The 16,931-nt window shown below is 42.8% G+C and overlaps 2 protein-coding genes across 10 annotated transcripts in view; one reads left to right on the forward strand and one right to left on the reverse strand.

The window, feature by feature from the left end:
- nid2a (nidogen 2a (osteonidogen)) overlaps positions 1-16,931 on the forward strand; it is a 73,815-nt gene that overhangs the window by 22,106 nt on the left and 34,778 nt on the right. For 4 of the 7 annotated variants that reach the window (XM_086199381.1, XM_086199390.1, XM_086199364.1 and 1 more), the window contains one exon: positions 8,019-8,104. In XM_086199381.1, coding sequence (XP_086055507.1) covers positions 8,019-8,104 — 86 coding nt within the window. Of the gene's footprint in view, positions 1-8,018; positions 8,105-14,605; positions 16,302-16,931 lie in introns of those variants that run through there. The other 3 variants (XM_086199356.1, XM_086199372.1, XM_086199409.1) reach the window with 2 other exon arrangements.
- On the reverse strand, positions 459-12,961 carry ptger2a (prostaglandin E receptor 2a (subtype EP2)). 3 transcript variants are annotated; one of them, XM_086199474.1, is made up of 4 exons: positions 12,922-12,961; positions 11,809-11,992; positions 10,288-11,197; positions 459-4,809 (listed from the first exon to the last, which is right to left on the reverse strand). In XM_086199474.1, exons 3-4 carry the CDS (start codon positions 11,140-11,142, stop codon positions 4,522-4,524), a joined length of 1,143 nt encoding a protein of 380 aa, XP_086055600.1. In that variant the 5' UTR covers positions 11,143-11,197; positions 11,809-11,992; positions 12,922-12,961; the 3' UTR covers positions 459-4,521. The 3 variants fall into 3 exon arrangements, with proteins under 3 accessions (XP_086055600.1, XP_086055583.1, XP_086055591.1); XM_086199457.1 differs by lacking the exon at positions 12,922-12,961 and adding an exon at positions 12,336-12,491; XM_086199465.1 differs by lacking the exon at positions 12,922-12,961 and having other exon boundaries at positions 11,809-12,323.

Here is a 16,931-nt window from a genome sequence, read left to right on the forward strand (position 1 = left end):
CTGTTGTTTTGTATGCGTCCTGCATGCTGAGATCGCCGAGGTGTTGGCCTACAGAAGTGAAACTTCACTTCTGACAAACACATCGGTGATGTGTGAAAGCAGTCTACTGTTGATACTTGCAGACGACTCCAAAAAAAACAAAAAACTGAAAATCTATTTTAGCCTTAGCTTGACTTCAAGCTTGTAGACCATCATGGGAGGCCTTGACAGTGAACCCGAAAATAAACAAAAAACAGAGTGGCTGTCGGCGAGTTAAAGAAACTAACACACACACACACACACACACACCTCTTACTGAGAAACATGGCTGTTCAATACAGCTGGAACCCATCCACAAACTGTTTGTGGGCTTGTATGTGCACGCATGTGTGTTTGTGTAAGAAAAAGGTTGTAAAGCAGGTTGAACAGAATATTTGGTGGATGAGATATTTATTTACATAAGTCATTAAATACACACATCCACAAGTGTGAGGCACGCGCACACACACACACACACACACACACACACACACACTCACTCAGTGCATTCAGTCTACAGTACTTTATAATTACAGAGACAAGACATCAACGTTACATCAACAGATTCTGGTTTGACATCTTGCCTTTCAGTGCTGTCAGACACACACACACACACAGACGCACTGTCCCTCATCTCAAAGTTCAATGGAATTTTTAAATGGATTTTTGGTAAAATGCAAGAAATAAGGTCTGTGATTCATACAAGCTTCAGATATTTTATCGTTTTGTTCATTCTTTGACTTAAAGTATGTCATTCATTTAATGAATTTAAAAGATTTCAGGTATCTTTAAAGCAGTGGTATTAGTTAGTAGCTCAGCAAGACTACAGAGTGTGTGTGAGTGTGTACAGAAGGAGCGCAGAGCTACGTGAGGTGTTGTGACGTTGTGTGTTTACTCCTAGCATCGTCTTAGTTTTGTTCTTCAAATGATTGAATTTATGCTTCATAAACATTGAGTTCATTTGTGAAGATGAAACTGCAAAACAACACGTGTAAGTTTCATGAACTTTTGTGACCTTATTTTCAGCAATGATCCAAAATCCAATGTAAAAATCACACGGGCTTTTGTCATCCCTGCAGCACTTTGTTGAAGGCCCCCTAATACGCAAGCATGTTTGTTGAACCTGCATGTTTACTGAAAAAACACACATTTTCACACAAACACAGTGACGAAAAAAACAAGTACAATATCCAAGTGCGCACACACAGAGACCACACAGAACATCCACAGGAAGCAGTATGTCGTAAACATGTAACATTTTGATGCTGAGCTCAGAACCGAGAGAGACCAATGGAAGCAATAAACTGCAGTTCTCACAATAGCCAAACAATAACTTCAGTGCAGTCGCCCACACACAAACACACGTTTTCAATGCAAGTTTACGACCTCAAAGTTATGTGACACTCACAAATTTTGCATCCTCTAAAATGACAGTGATGATTGATAACCCCCCCCCCCAACATTGTTCATACTTTGTTTCCAGGGATTTATGACACTCGACAAACATCTGTAGCCACTTATTTTCTTACCAGACACTTGAGTTCTGTTTCAATTTTATCACTTTTGAATGAGTAGATGCTGTAGTAGTTACAGTTCCCCGGGGTGTTGTGTAAATGAACCTGGTATGACAACTTTCCACCATGTAGGAAAGCAAATCACAAGTAGACTCATCTGAGATCAGCCAGACTTGTGTTGGTGAGCAGCTGATGACCAAAACACATGGACTTGAGGTTACCAGCTTTCAGACTTAGGTTGTATTGGTTTAACTGGCCTGATCCAAGTTTGTTTGGTGCAACTTGTTTGGACCCTCAGCACGAGGACATAATCAGACTCTTGACGTACTCCAAGTGGACTATGAGCAGTCAACAAGAGGAATCAGACGTTTTATTTTTCCCGGACGGACGGACCTCTGGAATTACACTCAGTGAATAATACCAACATTTCAAGATGTTCCCTACTAGGACTACTGTACTTCAAATGGCACATAAATTGCAAAGTTAATTAAAATTAAGAGCTTCTCTTTTCCAAAAGGCATCATGATAGAGCAAAGGGGCTGCCAAGAGAAAGTGAAGAGAATTGTAAAGCAAGACATTGCGAAATGAGGTGTCATATAACTTGAAACCACAGTCTGGTACTTGTTAAACCGTAACAGACAACTGGCAGGCTAGTCTACGTTGTAGACCACTGACTGAAGGAGCTCCTTATTATGTTCAACCAGAGTGCTCCTGGCTTTAATTTAAGCCCTAAATCTAGTCACTGTTCATCTAAATGACAGATTTGATTCATATTTCCCAAAGACAACATATAAATCCCTTTTAAGTTGAATTTATTTGGAATAGGACAGTTTGCAATTTAAGATGAATAATTCACAGGGAATACAAAGATGTGCGCACCTGTTCTGGAATCACTTAGAATGAACCTTCCTCCTTAGTTCGTGCGCAAGCTCACCTACAAGTCACCGAACACACTCTCAGCTAGTTTCCTGGCATTGTTAGCCACCGTTTGCTACAGTGATAATGTGATGAGTTGTGTGTTATCAGGGCTTAGTGACTGACAGGGGCCCTGAACCCTCTGACAGAGGACGGTTGCCTCAGTGGAGTCCATGAATTCCTCATTCTGGACCACCATTATCTGGCCTTTATAACGGTCACCTATCAAAGACAATAGTTTACATTTAAATTAAAGTTTTTCCCTCAGGAATAACTGTTGAACATTCACTCAATTTTTTTGTTAACTGGATGCCATTAACTTGTTGCAGTAAATTGTAAACAGCTTATGCAAATTTTGCTCTTTAATTTATCTTGTACTACATGAAAACCCCAGCACTGATATGTTTATAAGGTCAAACTATTGTTTTTGTCAGCGCAGGAGACCTTTAACAGCATTGTACCGGCAGTCTCACGGTGTTAGAATCGCACTAAACCAGCAGGCTCTTTATCAAGTACCACCATCATCACAAATGTTGAGCTATCACTGATTCAGTGCACCACAAGCAATACAATTACTGCACAGCCAGGATTTTAAAGAATAGTATCTGCCATTAGCTCATATTAGAAGAAGCAAAAGTTTTCAAGTCAAAACATAACTGCAGTCTCATGAGAACTTTTCATAAAATATTATATATTATATATTATACACAGGTACACTGAAGTCTTGAGTACAACATTTTTCAACCGTCCACACCCTGACTGAAGTCTCTCCAGGCTCTTTGACCCTCGCAACGAGGATTTGGTAGAAGTAAGAGGTAAAAAGGACGCCGAGCAGGCCACAGGTTAAGGTCAAGAGGTCATGAAGCTCACAGGTGATCAAGATAATGTTCTTAAGATAATGACCCCAGATCACCTCAACATTTACACATCACACATACCCCCCAAATGTCTGAATATTTGGGGACAGCTTCGGTAAACGGGCTGCTTTTATATACACCGCTTCTCCGGTCTCCCGAAACCAGTTTTAATATCCCGCCTCCAGCACATCCTCAGCCAGTTCCTCCTTCCCTTGAAAATGTATCATTTTACTTTCTTGCAGCAACACACATCTTCCATCATCCACGTTTCATTCAGTTGGCTCGCTATCTGTCACTGAATGACACGATCATGTAGATCCGCCGTGTTTGTCAGCTAACCAGTCGATTCAAAGACGAGTTTGATTACCATTCATGCATAAATGCTACATATTTGCTGGCTCCAACTCCTCAAATGGGAGGATTTGCTGCTTATTTTCACCATGTCTGATAGTCAATATGTTTTTTTGCTTTTGGACTGCAGGTTGGATAAAGCAGCCATTTGAACCGAGAAACTGTCAGGGGCCTTTTTCACTTCATTTGATTGACAACTAAATCAAGAAAAGCATATGCAAATTAATTAGTTGTGAAAATATTCTTGGAATGATGCCTGAATATGCTGTCTCACAGGGCTTTTTGCCAACTGTGTTGAGAGCAGACAGGCCTTATGTCGTCAGTTACCTCCTTTGTCCTCAAATGAAGGGTCAGTCCTATTTCCCCATAGGTCAATACCTTAAAATAACATTGTCTCGCTCATGTTTCTCCAACAAAATAGCTTTGTCCTATCACAATGTAGGCTAAAGACCTTTGGGTGTTCTCTCCCAACCCAGCACAGAACCTAAATGAAGCAGCAGTTTACATTTAAGTGACTCACTGACACAAATGTAAGCTTGGTGGGCTTTTTCTAAAGCTCTACGGAATACTCTTCAGTGTGCATTTACCATGCATAAATGTAGCTGAAATGACTGCCAAGTGTTGGATGGAACCACCCATCTCTTGTCATGTAGGCTCAGTATGTGTCAACACCCAGTTCAAGAGCTGGCTAAGAGCTGATAGACTGGAACCCAAAAATAAGATAAGAACCACGAGCAACATGTGAGATATGTTGTGGACCAGAAAACCTCAGCAGGTCATGGGATTGCCAAGGAGGACACACTTTTAAACCCTGTGTCCTTCAAGAAGTCCAATAAATAGAACTGGTAAATAAAAATAAACTATGGTCATAGATTTTCCGACTTAAAATGCTCGGTGTATTCTATCGTTGGGTGCGACAGTTCTAGATCAGCGGGAGAAGTCTCTTTAGCCAGCGATGATTTTAACACAGAACCTCTGGAGATCCTCAAGGGGGCTCGGCAGACAGAGGCCCAGCAAAAGTGCAGCACGCTGGGGGAGAGGAGGATGAAGACCCAGGGGTCAATAATGGAGTTGACGGAGATGAAGCGTAGGGCTATCAGGTCCAGACGGTGAGACTCCTTGCGATCCCCTATGGAGTTGATGTACACCCGGATCTGACAGATGGATAATGAGAGGAAAGAAGGGAGGAAAACAGATTGTGTGTTATATTAGCTGCCAAGCAACTGGTCTAATTCCAAGACCAGCACCATGACAGACACATCCTGGTTCTAAAACCCAAACTAGACTCTCCCTAGCAGATGAAGAATGGTCGTTTGTGAGGGCAGGTGGAGAACAATAGAAGCTGAAACCTGGTATTACGACATGATCTGCATCCAAATAAGTTATCTAAATAATAAAATGAACATGTTCGTACTTGTTGTAGATGGGCTGCATGTCTCTGCTAGTTTGCACTAGTGCATGCTACCAGTTTGTCAAAATCAAAAAAGGGAATTAGAGTTCTGGACTAAACACAGCTAATGTCCCTCTAAAAAATAAACTCCAACAAGCAGCAGGATAGCTTGAATAAACCAAAAACCACAAACTAAAAGGTTCTCAGCTTTCTTTTGCGTCAGGCACAGACATGGACTGGGCGTGGCTTACATCACAAGATCCCGAGAGCACAATTCTTGGAACAGCGAGGATACACGCGGCTCATGAATGTTAACAAGTTTGATGTGGGAGTTACATTTATACATTTAAATGGAAAAAAATGAGCTGAATCACATACATTTTCGCATTTCATCAATGTTGTTTTATCTTCTTACATGAAGCGCTCGCTTATTCCAGCGCACACACACACACACACACACACACACACACAGGATGTCCGCAGAGAAAAGAGTAACGTTGTAATTCCAAGAGGATATTTGAATTTTGTCTGCTGACTAGAGAGGCAACCACTAGCAGCCCATTTAACCGTTGACTTTGTGTGTTTGTATTTTGTGGCTTTACGAGAGACAGATGTCGAGGTAAAGATTCCCATGCTGATATCCAGCTGTGTTTGCACACAAAATGTCTATTATCTTATTACCGTCCTGTAACACTCCTACAACTCTCAACCCTTTTTTGATCTGGTAAGGTTGCTGAATACTTGGGCAGAAAAACATAATAATATACCTTAATTCTTGGTAGCCTTGTTAAAGTCGCCCCCCTTTTTTCTAGTCCAATAAAATAGAGAGCAGTTAGAAATCAACCAATGCCAAAGTCTACTCTGGTTAGACAGCATCTCTCTCATCATCTCTGGCCACGAAGTCTTTGACCTTTTGCAACAGAGAAACTACATGAATATTGCTATTTTTATTAGCACCAATGGGGCCAGCAGATACCTCCGATTAGTTCCTGCTCTGTGGTGAAAACATGTCTGTGAGACAGCAAAGGCAATGGCTGGAATGAAAATGAACCAACTCCCCAGTCTGCTGAGAAGCAGAGTGTTAATACAATCCATGGAAGCTGTGACCAATTCACAGGTTTAACAACTCCTACTGTGGAGCTCTCTGGGGGGCATCTGAAGAACAATACCCCCACCCCCCATAAATGAGGGAATTTGTCATCTTAAAATAATTCTCATTCCCTTTCTTTTTCCGTCTTTGTCTCTGTGCCTCAAACTTTTCCACAAATTTAACACCATCTTCTTTGTACTTTCCTCTGAAGTTTTCCTCTAAAATGACTCAAGTTTGACTGCCATAAGCATGCCCAATTTGCTGTGATGCGCCAACATTGTCATGGCCAAACCAATGGGCTAATTTCCTGTTGCTCAATCACAACACAGAGGCTGAACTTTAACTGCTTATTGTCTTTGACGGACTGCTGCACCACTCAGCCGACTGTAATTTAGCCGGAGGACACATCAGCAGCTGCTAGTTTGATTAAAACACATTTAAAACTTGATTTTCCACATTTTTTTCAAAGGGAGCAGGAAATTATAATTTCCTGCTCCCTCAGGAAAGTTTACATCATTGTAACACCAAAAGCTGCAAACACTTCAAAATGACAAATTCAGTAAAATGTCTTTCTAATCAAACAACTTTGGAATTAACTTTTTGTCTTCGAAAGGAGCTCTTTGTAACTTCGGAAGCAAACCAGCCTCTCTTGTTCTGTCTCGCAGTACCACTTTGCACCTCAAGAGGGAACAGTGAGTCACTGTAGATCTCCCTAGATCTAATCCATCCATCCATCCATTTTCTTCCACTTATTCCTGTTAAGAGTCACGGGGGGCTTAGCATGTGTTTGAGTAGGCAAAGGATCTTTAGCACTATTAGTTTTTGTTTTGCCAGGCTGAGCCCTGAAATTGAACTCACACTGTGTGAGCCCATTTTCTTCTCCTCTCTCAGCACCAACAGGAAGCGTAATAAAAGTCTTAATGTGAAGTGTCTGGAAGGGGTTGATGCTCCAAGAACACACTGTCCTCTGTTTGGGTTTCACTTTCAAAAGCAATGCAACTAACAAGAATGACGCTTTTTGTCTTTACAAATGTTCCTTTAAGCAACAAAATAGATAAAGAAATAAAAAAAATTGTTTACCACTCCATCAAGATCTGTGCAAGAAAGTTACAATCTGGCCTTTTCAACTTTTTAATGCAATCAGAGATCAGCAGAGGCACATCACACACATCCAGTCTCATATCATCTGAAAATATGTTACAGGATCTTCCTGTGTGTGTGGCTGCATGTGCACATGTGATATCTTAACCTCAGACTTTGGTATCACATTGCCAAACCCATGAGTGTTAATATCAAGCACTTAATATCTGATGCATTAGTAGTATTCTGTTGCCATTTTTAAAGTGGAGCCAGTCGCAACTTCAAAAGGTCAACAAAAACATACATGTCCTCCTTCTGTCCTACGTCTATGCAGTTTACTTGGGCGTTTACCTGCTCTATAATAGAGTCTTAGAGCCAACGCTAGGTTACCTGGAGGTAGAATGCTGAAGAGAAGCCTGGCTAAACTCCAGTAACATGTCATTCATCACTATGCCGTCACGTAAGATGCATTTCTCCTTAAAAGGTTAACGTCTAGGCCGTTCTGTGGTCATCCACGACAGCAGTCAGCCTTTTTGAAATGTGTAGACACTTTCCTCGAAGGAGAATGAATGCTCCCTGATTTGAATGCATTCCGTTTATAAAACTGTCATTAAATAGTTCCCTGAGGCATGATAACAATGTTCTGCCTGGATGGAACTCATTAGAGAAAAAGCTGAAAATGTATAAGACGTTTGTGTCTTCGTCTAGGGCTGATGTACTTGAGGGTTCCTCTAAAATATGCTTTGCTGTCTAATCACTAATGGGAGGGTATATAATGAAAGCTTTTCTCCATCTTCCTGCAGGGCACCATATGGACACTGGGCGGCTGACATGGACGTTCTATGACCATGTGAGAGAGGATGTGAGAGCCGTAGCAGTGCGTGATAAGGTAAATGATTCCCAGCGTCCGATGGGTTCCTTGTTGAAGCCGTGGTGAAAGGTCTGGTGACTGTGGCTGATATCTGATAGAGAGAACCCAGCAGACATGAGGTCGTCATCTGGACTTTACCAGAGAGCATCTGCCATCTCCTGATTTGTTTCCCTTCCTCTCAATCGCTCCCTCCGTCCTGCGTCCTTTATGTCTGTCCTTGTTTGACCTCACCATACCTGAGTCATCTACTTTGCTCCGCCCCCTGACGAGGCTGTGAAGAAAGCCGCCTCTGAAAATTGATCCCGCTGCCCTTCACTCTGATGAACACCTGACGGCGCAAGAATATGTGTGATGGTGTCTATAAGGCAGCTATCAGCCACGAGACAAAGGTGTGCAGTTTGGTTTGAAATACATACTGAATGCAGTAGGCCCTGATGTACTCATAAATCTAATGCTGTCAGAGACATCGAGGGGTTTTGGCGTCAGAGTGACGCTCGAGGCTTTGGGTGCTAATTTGTGGAGCCACTTTAATCATCCTGAAATCCATTACAAGCCTTCTATCTGATTATGAGCAGGTATCAGGTTCAAAATTCCCACAATCCAGCTTTACCTCTGTTTGGTAGTGGGAAAGTGATAAAGAACACACCTGCCTCAGTCAAACGTTCGCCACGTAGCTGAAGTTGAATACCGCAGATATTTGCCGAAGCAGTGAAAAAGTGAGATAAACTTACTGTTCTCATTACAGTCTCTGCACAAACTGCATCCTGATCTCATGATTGATCTGGGATTGTCCCATAACTAATCCACTCTTAGCGAACTGCAGGTCAGGCCTGGTGTGTACGCAGCAGATTAGTACGCTCTGATAGTTACTGTACCTTAGTAGGCACAGTGCACACACAGTGTACTCTTCACTAAATGTGTCAATGTGAAGAATCAAAGTAATAGATAAAAATACAGCCCACTGCTCATAACACCTCGATATAAAATGATCTGTGTCTGTGTGGAAGGAATTCAGGGGAAGAGGACACATGATGAAAGCTGTGGACTGACTGGATTGGTAATCCCACTAAAATGGCTCCTCATCTATTTGAATGAACATTAGCTGTAGTTAAGTACTTAATTAAGCTGTGTGCATTGAACATCTACTGTACCACTACACCATCATCATATCTGCGTTTATATGTCCTATTTATACTCGTAGCCTCAAAAGCACCAGCTGAGTCAGATCTGCTGTGCTTCCTGTCTACATCACAACAATTACTCCTCTATTGTATTATTTATGAAAAGCTACGTTCAGCTGACAGCTAGAGGTGTGCAGAGACCCAGCTCCACACTGACGTGTGTATCAGTTTACATGGCATGTATTATATCTGATCTGGGCCACATGCAGGCATATTTCCTATTAGTCGGTTATGTTTTTGCGGCGGCTGGTATTTGCTTCGAAGCCTCACAGCAATGAGTCGTTTTAATTTATCGCAGCCAAATGATCAGCATGTATTTAGCAGCTCAAAGAGATCGGATTCTCCACAATTCATATAAGACAAGTTATTACGAGGGTTGTATTTGATTCAGACCCCAAGCAGATGTAATCCAACGCTACGAAGCAAGAAGAATTTAAAGAGACTTCGGCTGACAGACAATTTGCTATGCAACAATTTTGAATTTGAGCGAACAAGCCAGAATTAATTTTTTTATTGTAGAAAAAAAAAATGCTTGGAGTGTTTAATTTGTCCCCAGAATGTTTTCTTTTTAATTCTAAAGGAAGCACATCCTCTTAAAACTTTCTAAAACATTTCACCTTAGTGAGCATTTAACCTTCTAGGAGGGTTATCTGAAGCGATTAAAGCTTTTTTTTAAATGTTAGATTATACATTGTCAGAACTGGTGGCTAAACCAGTCGCTGATAATTGGATTATTAATTTGTAGAGCCAAATTACAAGACTGTGTTATAGTTATAAGGCAACTGTTGTCTCTACCTGTTGCTCACTGACAGCAATTAAGTCTTCGTTCTCTTAACAGATTCTTGCTATAGAGATGCTAACAAGGTGGGAAAACGCTAGCATGACGCATAAACATCATAATTAACCATCAGTGTGATGTAGATGACCTGTACCCCTGGACAAACTCTCTCTAGTCCTGCCGGGTCAACTGCTCGTGGTCAGCCTCCTATATTTGCCCAAAGGATGAGAGTGTGTCCTTACCACCAGAGGCAGTGTACAGATGATGAAGATGATGGTCATGAAGACCAGCAGGATGAGATGCTCCACCTCCTCGGCCATGGACAACGCCCTGCGATCATTGTTGAATCTGGTGGTCCCCATCACTGAGCCCCCGTTCCTCCTGCGACGCTGGTACATCCTGAACAGCTGGAACACCACAAAGCCATTGCACGCCACTATGGACAGCACCAGCACTAACATGACGGTGGCGTACAGGTTGGCGTAGACCCGGTCCTCCCTGTCCACAGGGTTCATGTCAATGAAGCACCATGTGCCGGGGCAGTATTGAACATATTCACCGAATCCCGCAAAAGGGAGGAGACAGAATAAAGTACATAACACAAACACCACCGGGATCGTGATGTAAGCACATTTTTTAGTGACGTGCCGGCTGTACAGGTAGGGGTAGCCGATGGCGAAGCATCTCTCTAGTGCTGTAGTGAAGAGGAGCGACATGGTGGCCAAGCTGAAGAAGGTCATACTGACACCAAAGTACGCACACACGGCGTGAGTCTCAGGTGACATCCCCACCAAGGTAGTGTTGCGTGAATACGACAACTGCACGAGTGGGCTGATCAGACAAGTCCCGGCCAGGTCCGTGACCACCAGCGCCGTGATGAGGACATGAAACAGTGACAGCCCCCTATTGCCCCCAGCCCTTGCGTCTCGACGTCGCCGGATCTCCAGGATCACCAGGGCGGCCACGTTACCGAAGATGCCTGCGGCGAACATGATGGCGCTGATCAGCGGGCTCTTCCTGGAGTCAATGTGGTGCTTGCTGTGGCACGGGTCGTCTGGGTCCATCGCAGCTGAGTTGGATTCAATTGAAAAATACATCTTCCTGTTTCCAAAAAAGTATCAACACGCCATTAAGTAGTTGTCTGCTGCCATCCTGTCAGAGGGGACAGAAGCAGAATCATAGGATCAGCTTGACTGTTCCACAGTTTTATCAGTGACGCGTTATTAAAAAAAGTGCAAGTAGTCAGACAGAATTTAACTCTGATTACAGATTAAAATGTTTTATAAATGCAAAACATATCACACAGCAATAAAACAAACCTCTGGTGTCACAGTTGGACTCATCATGTGTTTGGACTGCAGCTATTCATGAGGTATTATCAGACAAAGAGCCACAACTGCTCGTTCAATACACACAAAGCATGAGAAGAGGCTGTTTGGAGTGAAAATGCTGAATACACACAGAAAGGACATACTTCCTCTTATTAAAAAGATAAATCTGCATTACCAGAGAACGCTTCAACTTCAGAGTTTCTAAAACCTACACTTGCTCCTCACTTTCCCAGATTAAATCCGCTGCAGCTGTCATAATACCAGGAAAAAATGTTGAATTCTTCTTTAGTGTGTGTGTGTGTGTGTGTGTGCGCGCGCGCGCGCGCGCGTGTGTTCTACCACTGGCCTCCGTGAAATTGTATATCTGTTCCATTTGACTTATACTTCCACTCTGACTTTCGCTGGGTGTGTAATGATGGGATGGTTACTCACCTCCTGTTTTAGCTCCAAATGTCAGTGACTGGGTGAAAACGCCACTGTCAGTTGTGAATGTGTTGGTTGTTGAAGAAGAAGAAGAAGAAGAAGAAAGCGCCTCTGACACGTGTGTCAAGGTGTCCCGTCTGCTGACTCCTAGTCGGAGACTTACTGTAGAAACGTTGATCCGTCCTGGATAGATCTGTTAAATTACATCACAATTACTGATTGGTGGTGATCTTTGGAGTGACACGAAGCCAGACGGGATTAAAATAGACAGCCTCGGCGCCTAACTGCGTCTAGTTTCTCTGTCAAACAGCTGTTAAACGCGGCTTCTGTCGAAAATGCGCTCCTCCAGTCACCGACGTCAGGTTCTGGGAGCCGGAGTATTTTTCAAGCAGCAAGAAAACTTTTTTTTTTCTCTTTTCTTTCTGTTATTGGAGTTTTGTTTTGAATTCGCACCGCGCGGCTGGCAGGCAACTGTCACATCCGCGTGGAAGCGCCTCAAAAAAACTAACGAAAAAAACCCCCACCGAAGTTCTCACCTGTTCCCCTCCCGGTGAGGACTTCGGTCCGGATGGTCGGGACTAGATGGTCTCGGCAGGGGGGAAAGCACGGTAGCTGGAGGTGTTCTGAAGCCGGTGGGGAGTGGAGTGGGCGAGGCGCGCGGCACCGCGATGTAGCAGACATGAATGGACCCGGGCTGCGGACGGGCAAAGATGCGGTGACGTCACGCAGCGTGGGTACACCCACACTTTGCATGCATGCTGCAGCTAGTTGGGCAACTACTCGCCTCGCCTTCACCGGTTCACCCTGCTGGCGTTCAGCTCTGGAAACCTGAGTTTAGTTTATTACGTGATATCAATCGTCGGTGCATAGCGATGAGCTCATTGAATTAGCTTCATTGAATAAAAGGTGATTGTGCACAACCTCACAGCAACAGGGAGACCAGACAAACAGAGACAGACAGGAAAGACACAACTGAATAAGGCTTGCTACATGTTTCCTTTGTATATTTATCAAGATAATTGTGCTATCATGTGACATGATTTCTAGCTGCCAGGCAGGATCCTTACATGCCCAAACCTGTTTCTTTTCAGAAAAGTCTCAATGTTCAATAATGATATTTACCTCAACTCTGTGCGTGTGTGGCACTCACCCATTAAGAGTGGTAGAAGACATCTCTCATCCACAGTTTCCACTCTGAAAAAGTAGAACGAGCCAAAGTTTCTGTCTATTCAGTGACATTAATGCTACGAACACAGAATGTTTTGTATTGTTTTAAATTGAGCAGCCTGATTATGGTATCAGTAACGAAGGTGAAGACCCCGGACCCTCGAGTACCATCTGTGTGTGTTTTTTTGGTTGATAACGGTGCTCACCGTAGGTTCAGCAACACATGGGACGCGCTTTCAGATGTGCATGGACTAGTGCTGTAAATGTCCAAGAATAACTAGATGACAACAAAAAAGACATCAGACGTTTGTACTTTGTTCAGTGTGATATACAGTACATGTGGGCGTCCCGCTGTGTCTGGACCCAAGCCAGCCAACCAGCCAGCCAGCCAGCCAGCCAGCCAGCCAGCCTCGTGTTTGGCTTCCTGTGTTCCTGCATGTGTGTAGATAGGGATGCATGTTCCTCCTCTGGGTTTCCTCCCACAATCACATGGATTGAACACGCTTCAGTTTCCCAGTGGGATGAATGTTCCTGTCTTTCATTCCCTCTTGGCTTGTGGAAGAATTTAAAAAAAAAAAAAAAAAAGACCATTTGGACTGATTCAAAATATATGTCCTCAGTGTTGTGCAGTTTTTTTTTTAACATTGATACAGATGGATATTTTTGTCATGAATATATCACTGGTATGCCCTTAAGCAGGCAGACACAGGACTGTAACACTCCTGCATCTAACAAATGCTCTCAAAGCTAAAAATAAGAGTGAAACCTGATAGTTCATGGAGTGCTGGTACAGGTGATGCCATAAATCTCAGGCCAGCTGAGGCCACAATGCTGGGCAGACAGAGAGAGGAGAGGAAGGACTGATGGTCCGGTGTAATGGCAATGTGACACAATTAAGTATTCCTCAATGGGTCTGAATAGAAGCACTCAAGAGCTGGCGTCATTTCAGAGTTTTCAGCATACATGGTTTAGGATCTAGCTGGGCATCTTGTGCACTCTACAAGTGGGTGACATATTGCATCGACAAGTGAATGGTTTTCAGTTATTTCACAAACTCCCCCTATGCTCGAATGACGATGGTCTTTTCTCTTTCTTCTATCCCTTCCACTTCTGCCGTTGTGTTCCTTGGTCACTCTCTCGAGCAATGGAAGCTCTGTGTTAAAACTGAGACTGTTATAGCTCCATTATCCCAGATTACAGTTTGAAATGGATTCAGTTGGCCTATCAAAACTAAATCCATCTGATAAATGATCTTCTGAATCCTGGAGCCTTGAGTCGGGTGATGCGGGTCTCCAGTGGGGATCCTGCTGCTGCTCTTTTATAGAAGCTGCTCTGTTATTGATGCGGGGGATCATCTGGAAATCCTCCAGTGGGCTCCGCTGGTCAACAGCTATTGTCAGGAGACTGGTATGAGGTTAAAGTGCTGACAAGTGCTGTATGTATTGTTACACACACGTTGTGTGTGTATGTGCGTGCGTTTTCGAGGCTGCTAATGGTCCCACTCTGAATCATTGATGAGTTGATTGATTTTGGTGAATATCTGATGTCACAAATGAAGCGGGTCAGTCAGCAGCCTGAAATTACAGTCTAGGATCGTGTAGATAACGTCAAAGCCTCAGACGGCATCAGATTAGTTATGTAGAAATTTGACAATGCATACAAGAGAGCAGATCTATAAATATGTGTTTGCAAGGCTAAAGATACATAACATACTTCCCATTCTGTCAGGGAACCCAGAGGAGGACTCCGTATCCTTGGAGAGCACCTGTTGTTCCCTCCAGTATTGCACACTCTCAGAGCAGCACTGCACTTCATAACTCCTTTCATTAAAAAACTCTTGTATGCTGCATGTATTTTTTGCGGTAATTCTCTGTGCGGTGTTCTATCTTAGCCTTTACGTTGCTTCCCCCTGTAGGTTCCTCTGGGTTAGTGCAGACACGACCTGAAGGAACGATATTCTGCAGTGTTGCTTTCGAGAACGAGAGCCAACATCACTTTTTGTCCTCAGTCACGTGTATAAATGTAGTTCGGAGGGTAAAGATATTGTACTTTTGGGAAAATGTTACTTTTCTTTAACCGTCTCAAGAGACTAAATGACTCAGGACTGTTTTCATCTTTTATGTATACTCTGAAGTTCTGTACAACAACTGTATTAAGTTAGTTTGGCTTAGTAGTGCACTGTTTATGAAACAAAATAATATAATAATGATCCTATATGGCCTCCTGACATAAAATTAGAATTTTACTGGAGGAGGGGGGGCTCACTCTTGGCTTCTGGGAGATGCTCCACGAGGAGCAGATTGCATTTTAAACTCATAACGTCTCATTTAAATATCACATCAAGTGATGCTTTAGCTGATTGTTCCAGAATCCAAAATAAACCTCATACCAAACAGATCAAGCAGAGTCCATGAGTGAAATAATGATTTAATAATGAAAACAGACATCGAGAGGCACAGTGTCTGTGAATTAAATAAAGCCCTGCACTAGCAAGAAGCAGACACTAGGTGGCACGCAAGTATTTCAGGGTTGACTCACAGTAGTCAGAGTAAATTATTAATATCATTACATCAAGCTTCAATGAGGTCATTTTAAATCATATTTGTAAGGAGCGATTTAATGAATAGTTGTTTTTAAAACACACGTATCAGTAACAAGCCTCCTATTCTCCGCAGATATTGAGTAACACCTTTAATCAGCCACACACTGGTTCAACAGTGTACTAGGGTTTTGATTCCTTTTTTTTAATATGTATAAGTTTGTTAGTCAGTGTGTGTGGGGGGGAATCTCTGTGTGTTGTGTGTGTTAAAATTATACAGTGTGTGTTTTTCATTGTTGTGAAACAGATAGAGTTACATCCGGATTAAAAATGCTTTATTTGTCTTTTCTTTAATTCGAGCCAGATGTTTCCTCCACCACAGGCCTGCTGTCACTCAGCCCTCCTCTGACCAATCACAACACATCCAGACCCCCCTCTCCCCCCTCTTGCCTCTGACTCCTCCCTCCAGAGTATTAGCACTTCTGTTGAGAGGAGGAGTGAGTTGGACTTGTACCTCTCTCTGTCCATCTGTGACTCTCTCCTTCTGGTCTGCCTCAGTGCAGAGCTGCTGAATCACCTCAGCTCTACAATGGAGAGAGGGGAAATGTTGGCTGTGTGTCTGCTGAGCTGGTGCTGCAGTGTGTGTGTGGTTACAGGCATTCACAGGGCTGATCTGTTTCCTTATGGCACTTTAAGTGGAGATTCAGTTTTGGCAGAGGGAGACGATGAAACCTCCAGAGTGCTATCCCTGCCCAAACCCCTCTACTTCTACGACTCCCTCTTCACACAGCTCTATGTAAGTAGGAATACCTTGATATTCATGCATGCCTCTTACTGCAGGTCATAACTCTGCATGTGTTGAGCAGCATTCAAGAGTCATGAGTGTGATTTAGAGGAGTGGTGAAAACAGGAAACATCTCTGTTTAGAGTACCTGGTTGTGAAGTTAGGACTTTTGCAGGTGATGAATAAGCTCAGCTCATGACGGCAGCCAGATGGAGGGATTTTATCAACATGCGTGCAGAATTCTGTGAGATTATTCCGGTTGTGCTGGCTTCAGAATTTAACAGATGCTCCAAACTTTTTTCCCTGTAGAGAATACCAAAATGATAACAGTCAGATAAGAAAATAAGTATCAACAAATATGTTTTTTTTTATTGTTGTTAAGAATGAATTATAGAGGAACTTTTTATCTAGTAGTGGAAAAACTGTTCAATTACCTCAGTAATAGTATTAACTCCTGCATTCAGAACCTTCATTTGGATAGTTTAATATAAAATAATGCAGTATATTTGTATTTCAAAGCAGATAATGTTTGTTGTTGTTTTTTGGAAAACCTCAATTTGACCTGCACAATATTTAGAGGCCTAGAGGAAGCAGAAACTGTAAGGATTTCAGTTTTAAGGACACTGTGATGATTAGGTTTAC

This window comes from Aulostomus chinensis, chromosome 1, assembly GCF_037954235.1.
Source record: "Aulostomus chinensis isolate RoL2024-O1b breed Wild chromosome 1, RoL_Achi_v1.0, whole genome shotgun sequence".
Classification (NCBI taxonomy): Eukaryota; Metazoa; Chordata; class Actinopteri; order Syngnathiformes; family Aulostomidae; genus Aulostomus; species Aulostomus chinensis.

Bases quoted from the DNA above. Each gene is read 5' to 3' on its own strand.
- ptger2a (XM_086199474.1), bottom strand. From the start codon at position 11,142: ATGTATTTTTCAATTGAATCCAACTCAGCTGCGATGGACCCAGACGAC. The intron at 4,810-10,287 runs GTAAGGACACAC...TCCATCTGTCAG, and splicing joins TCTGTACACTGCCTCTGGTG to ATCCGGGTGTACATCAACTC.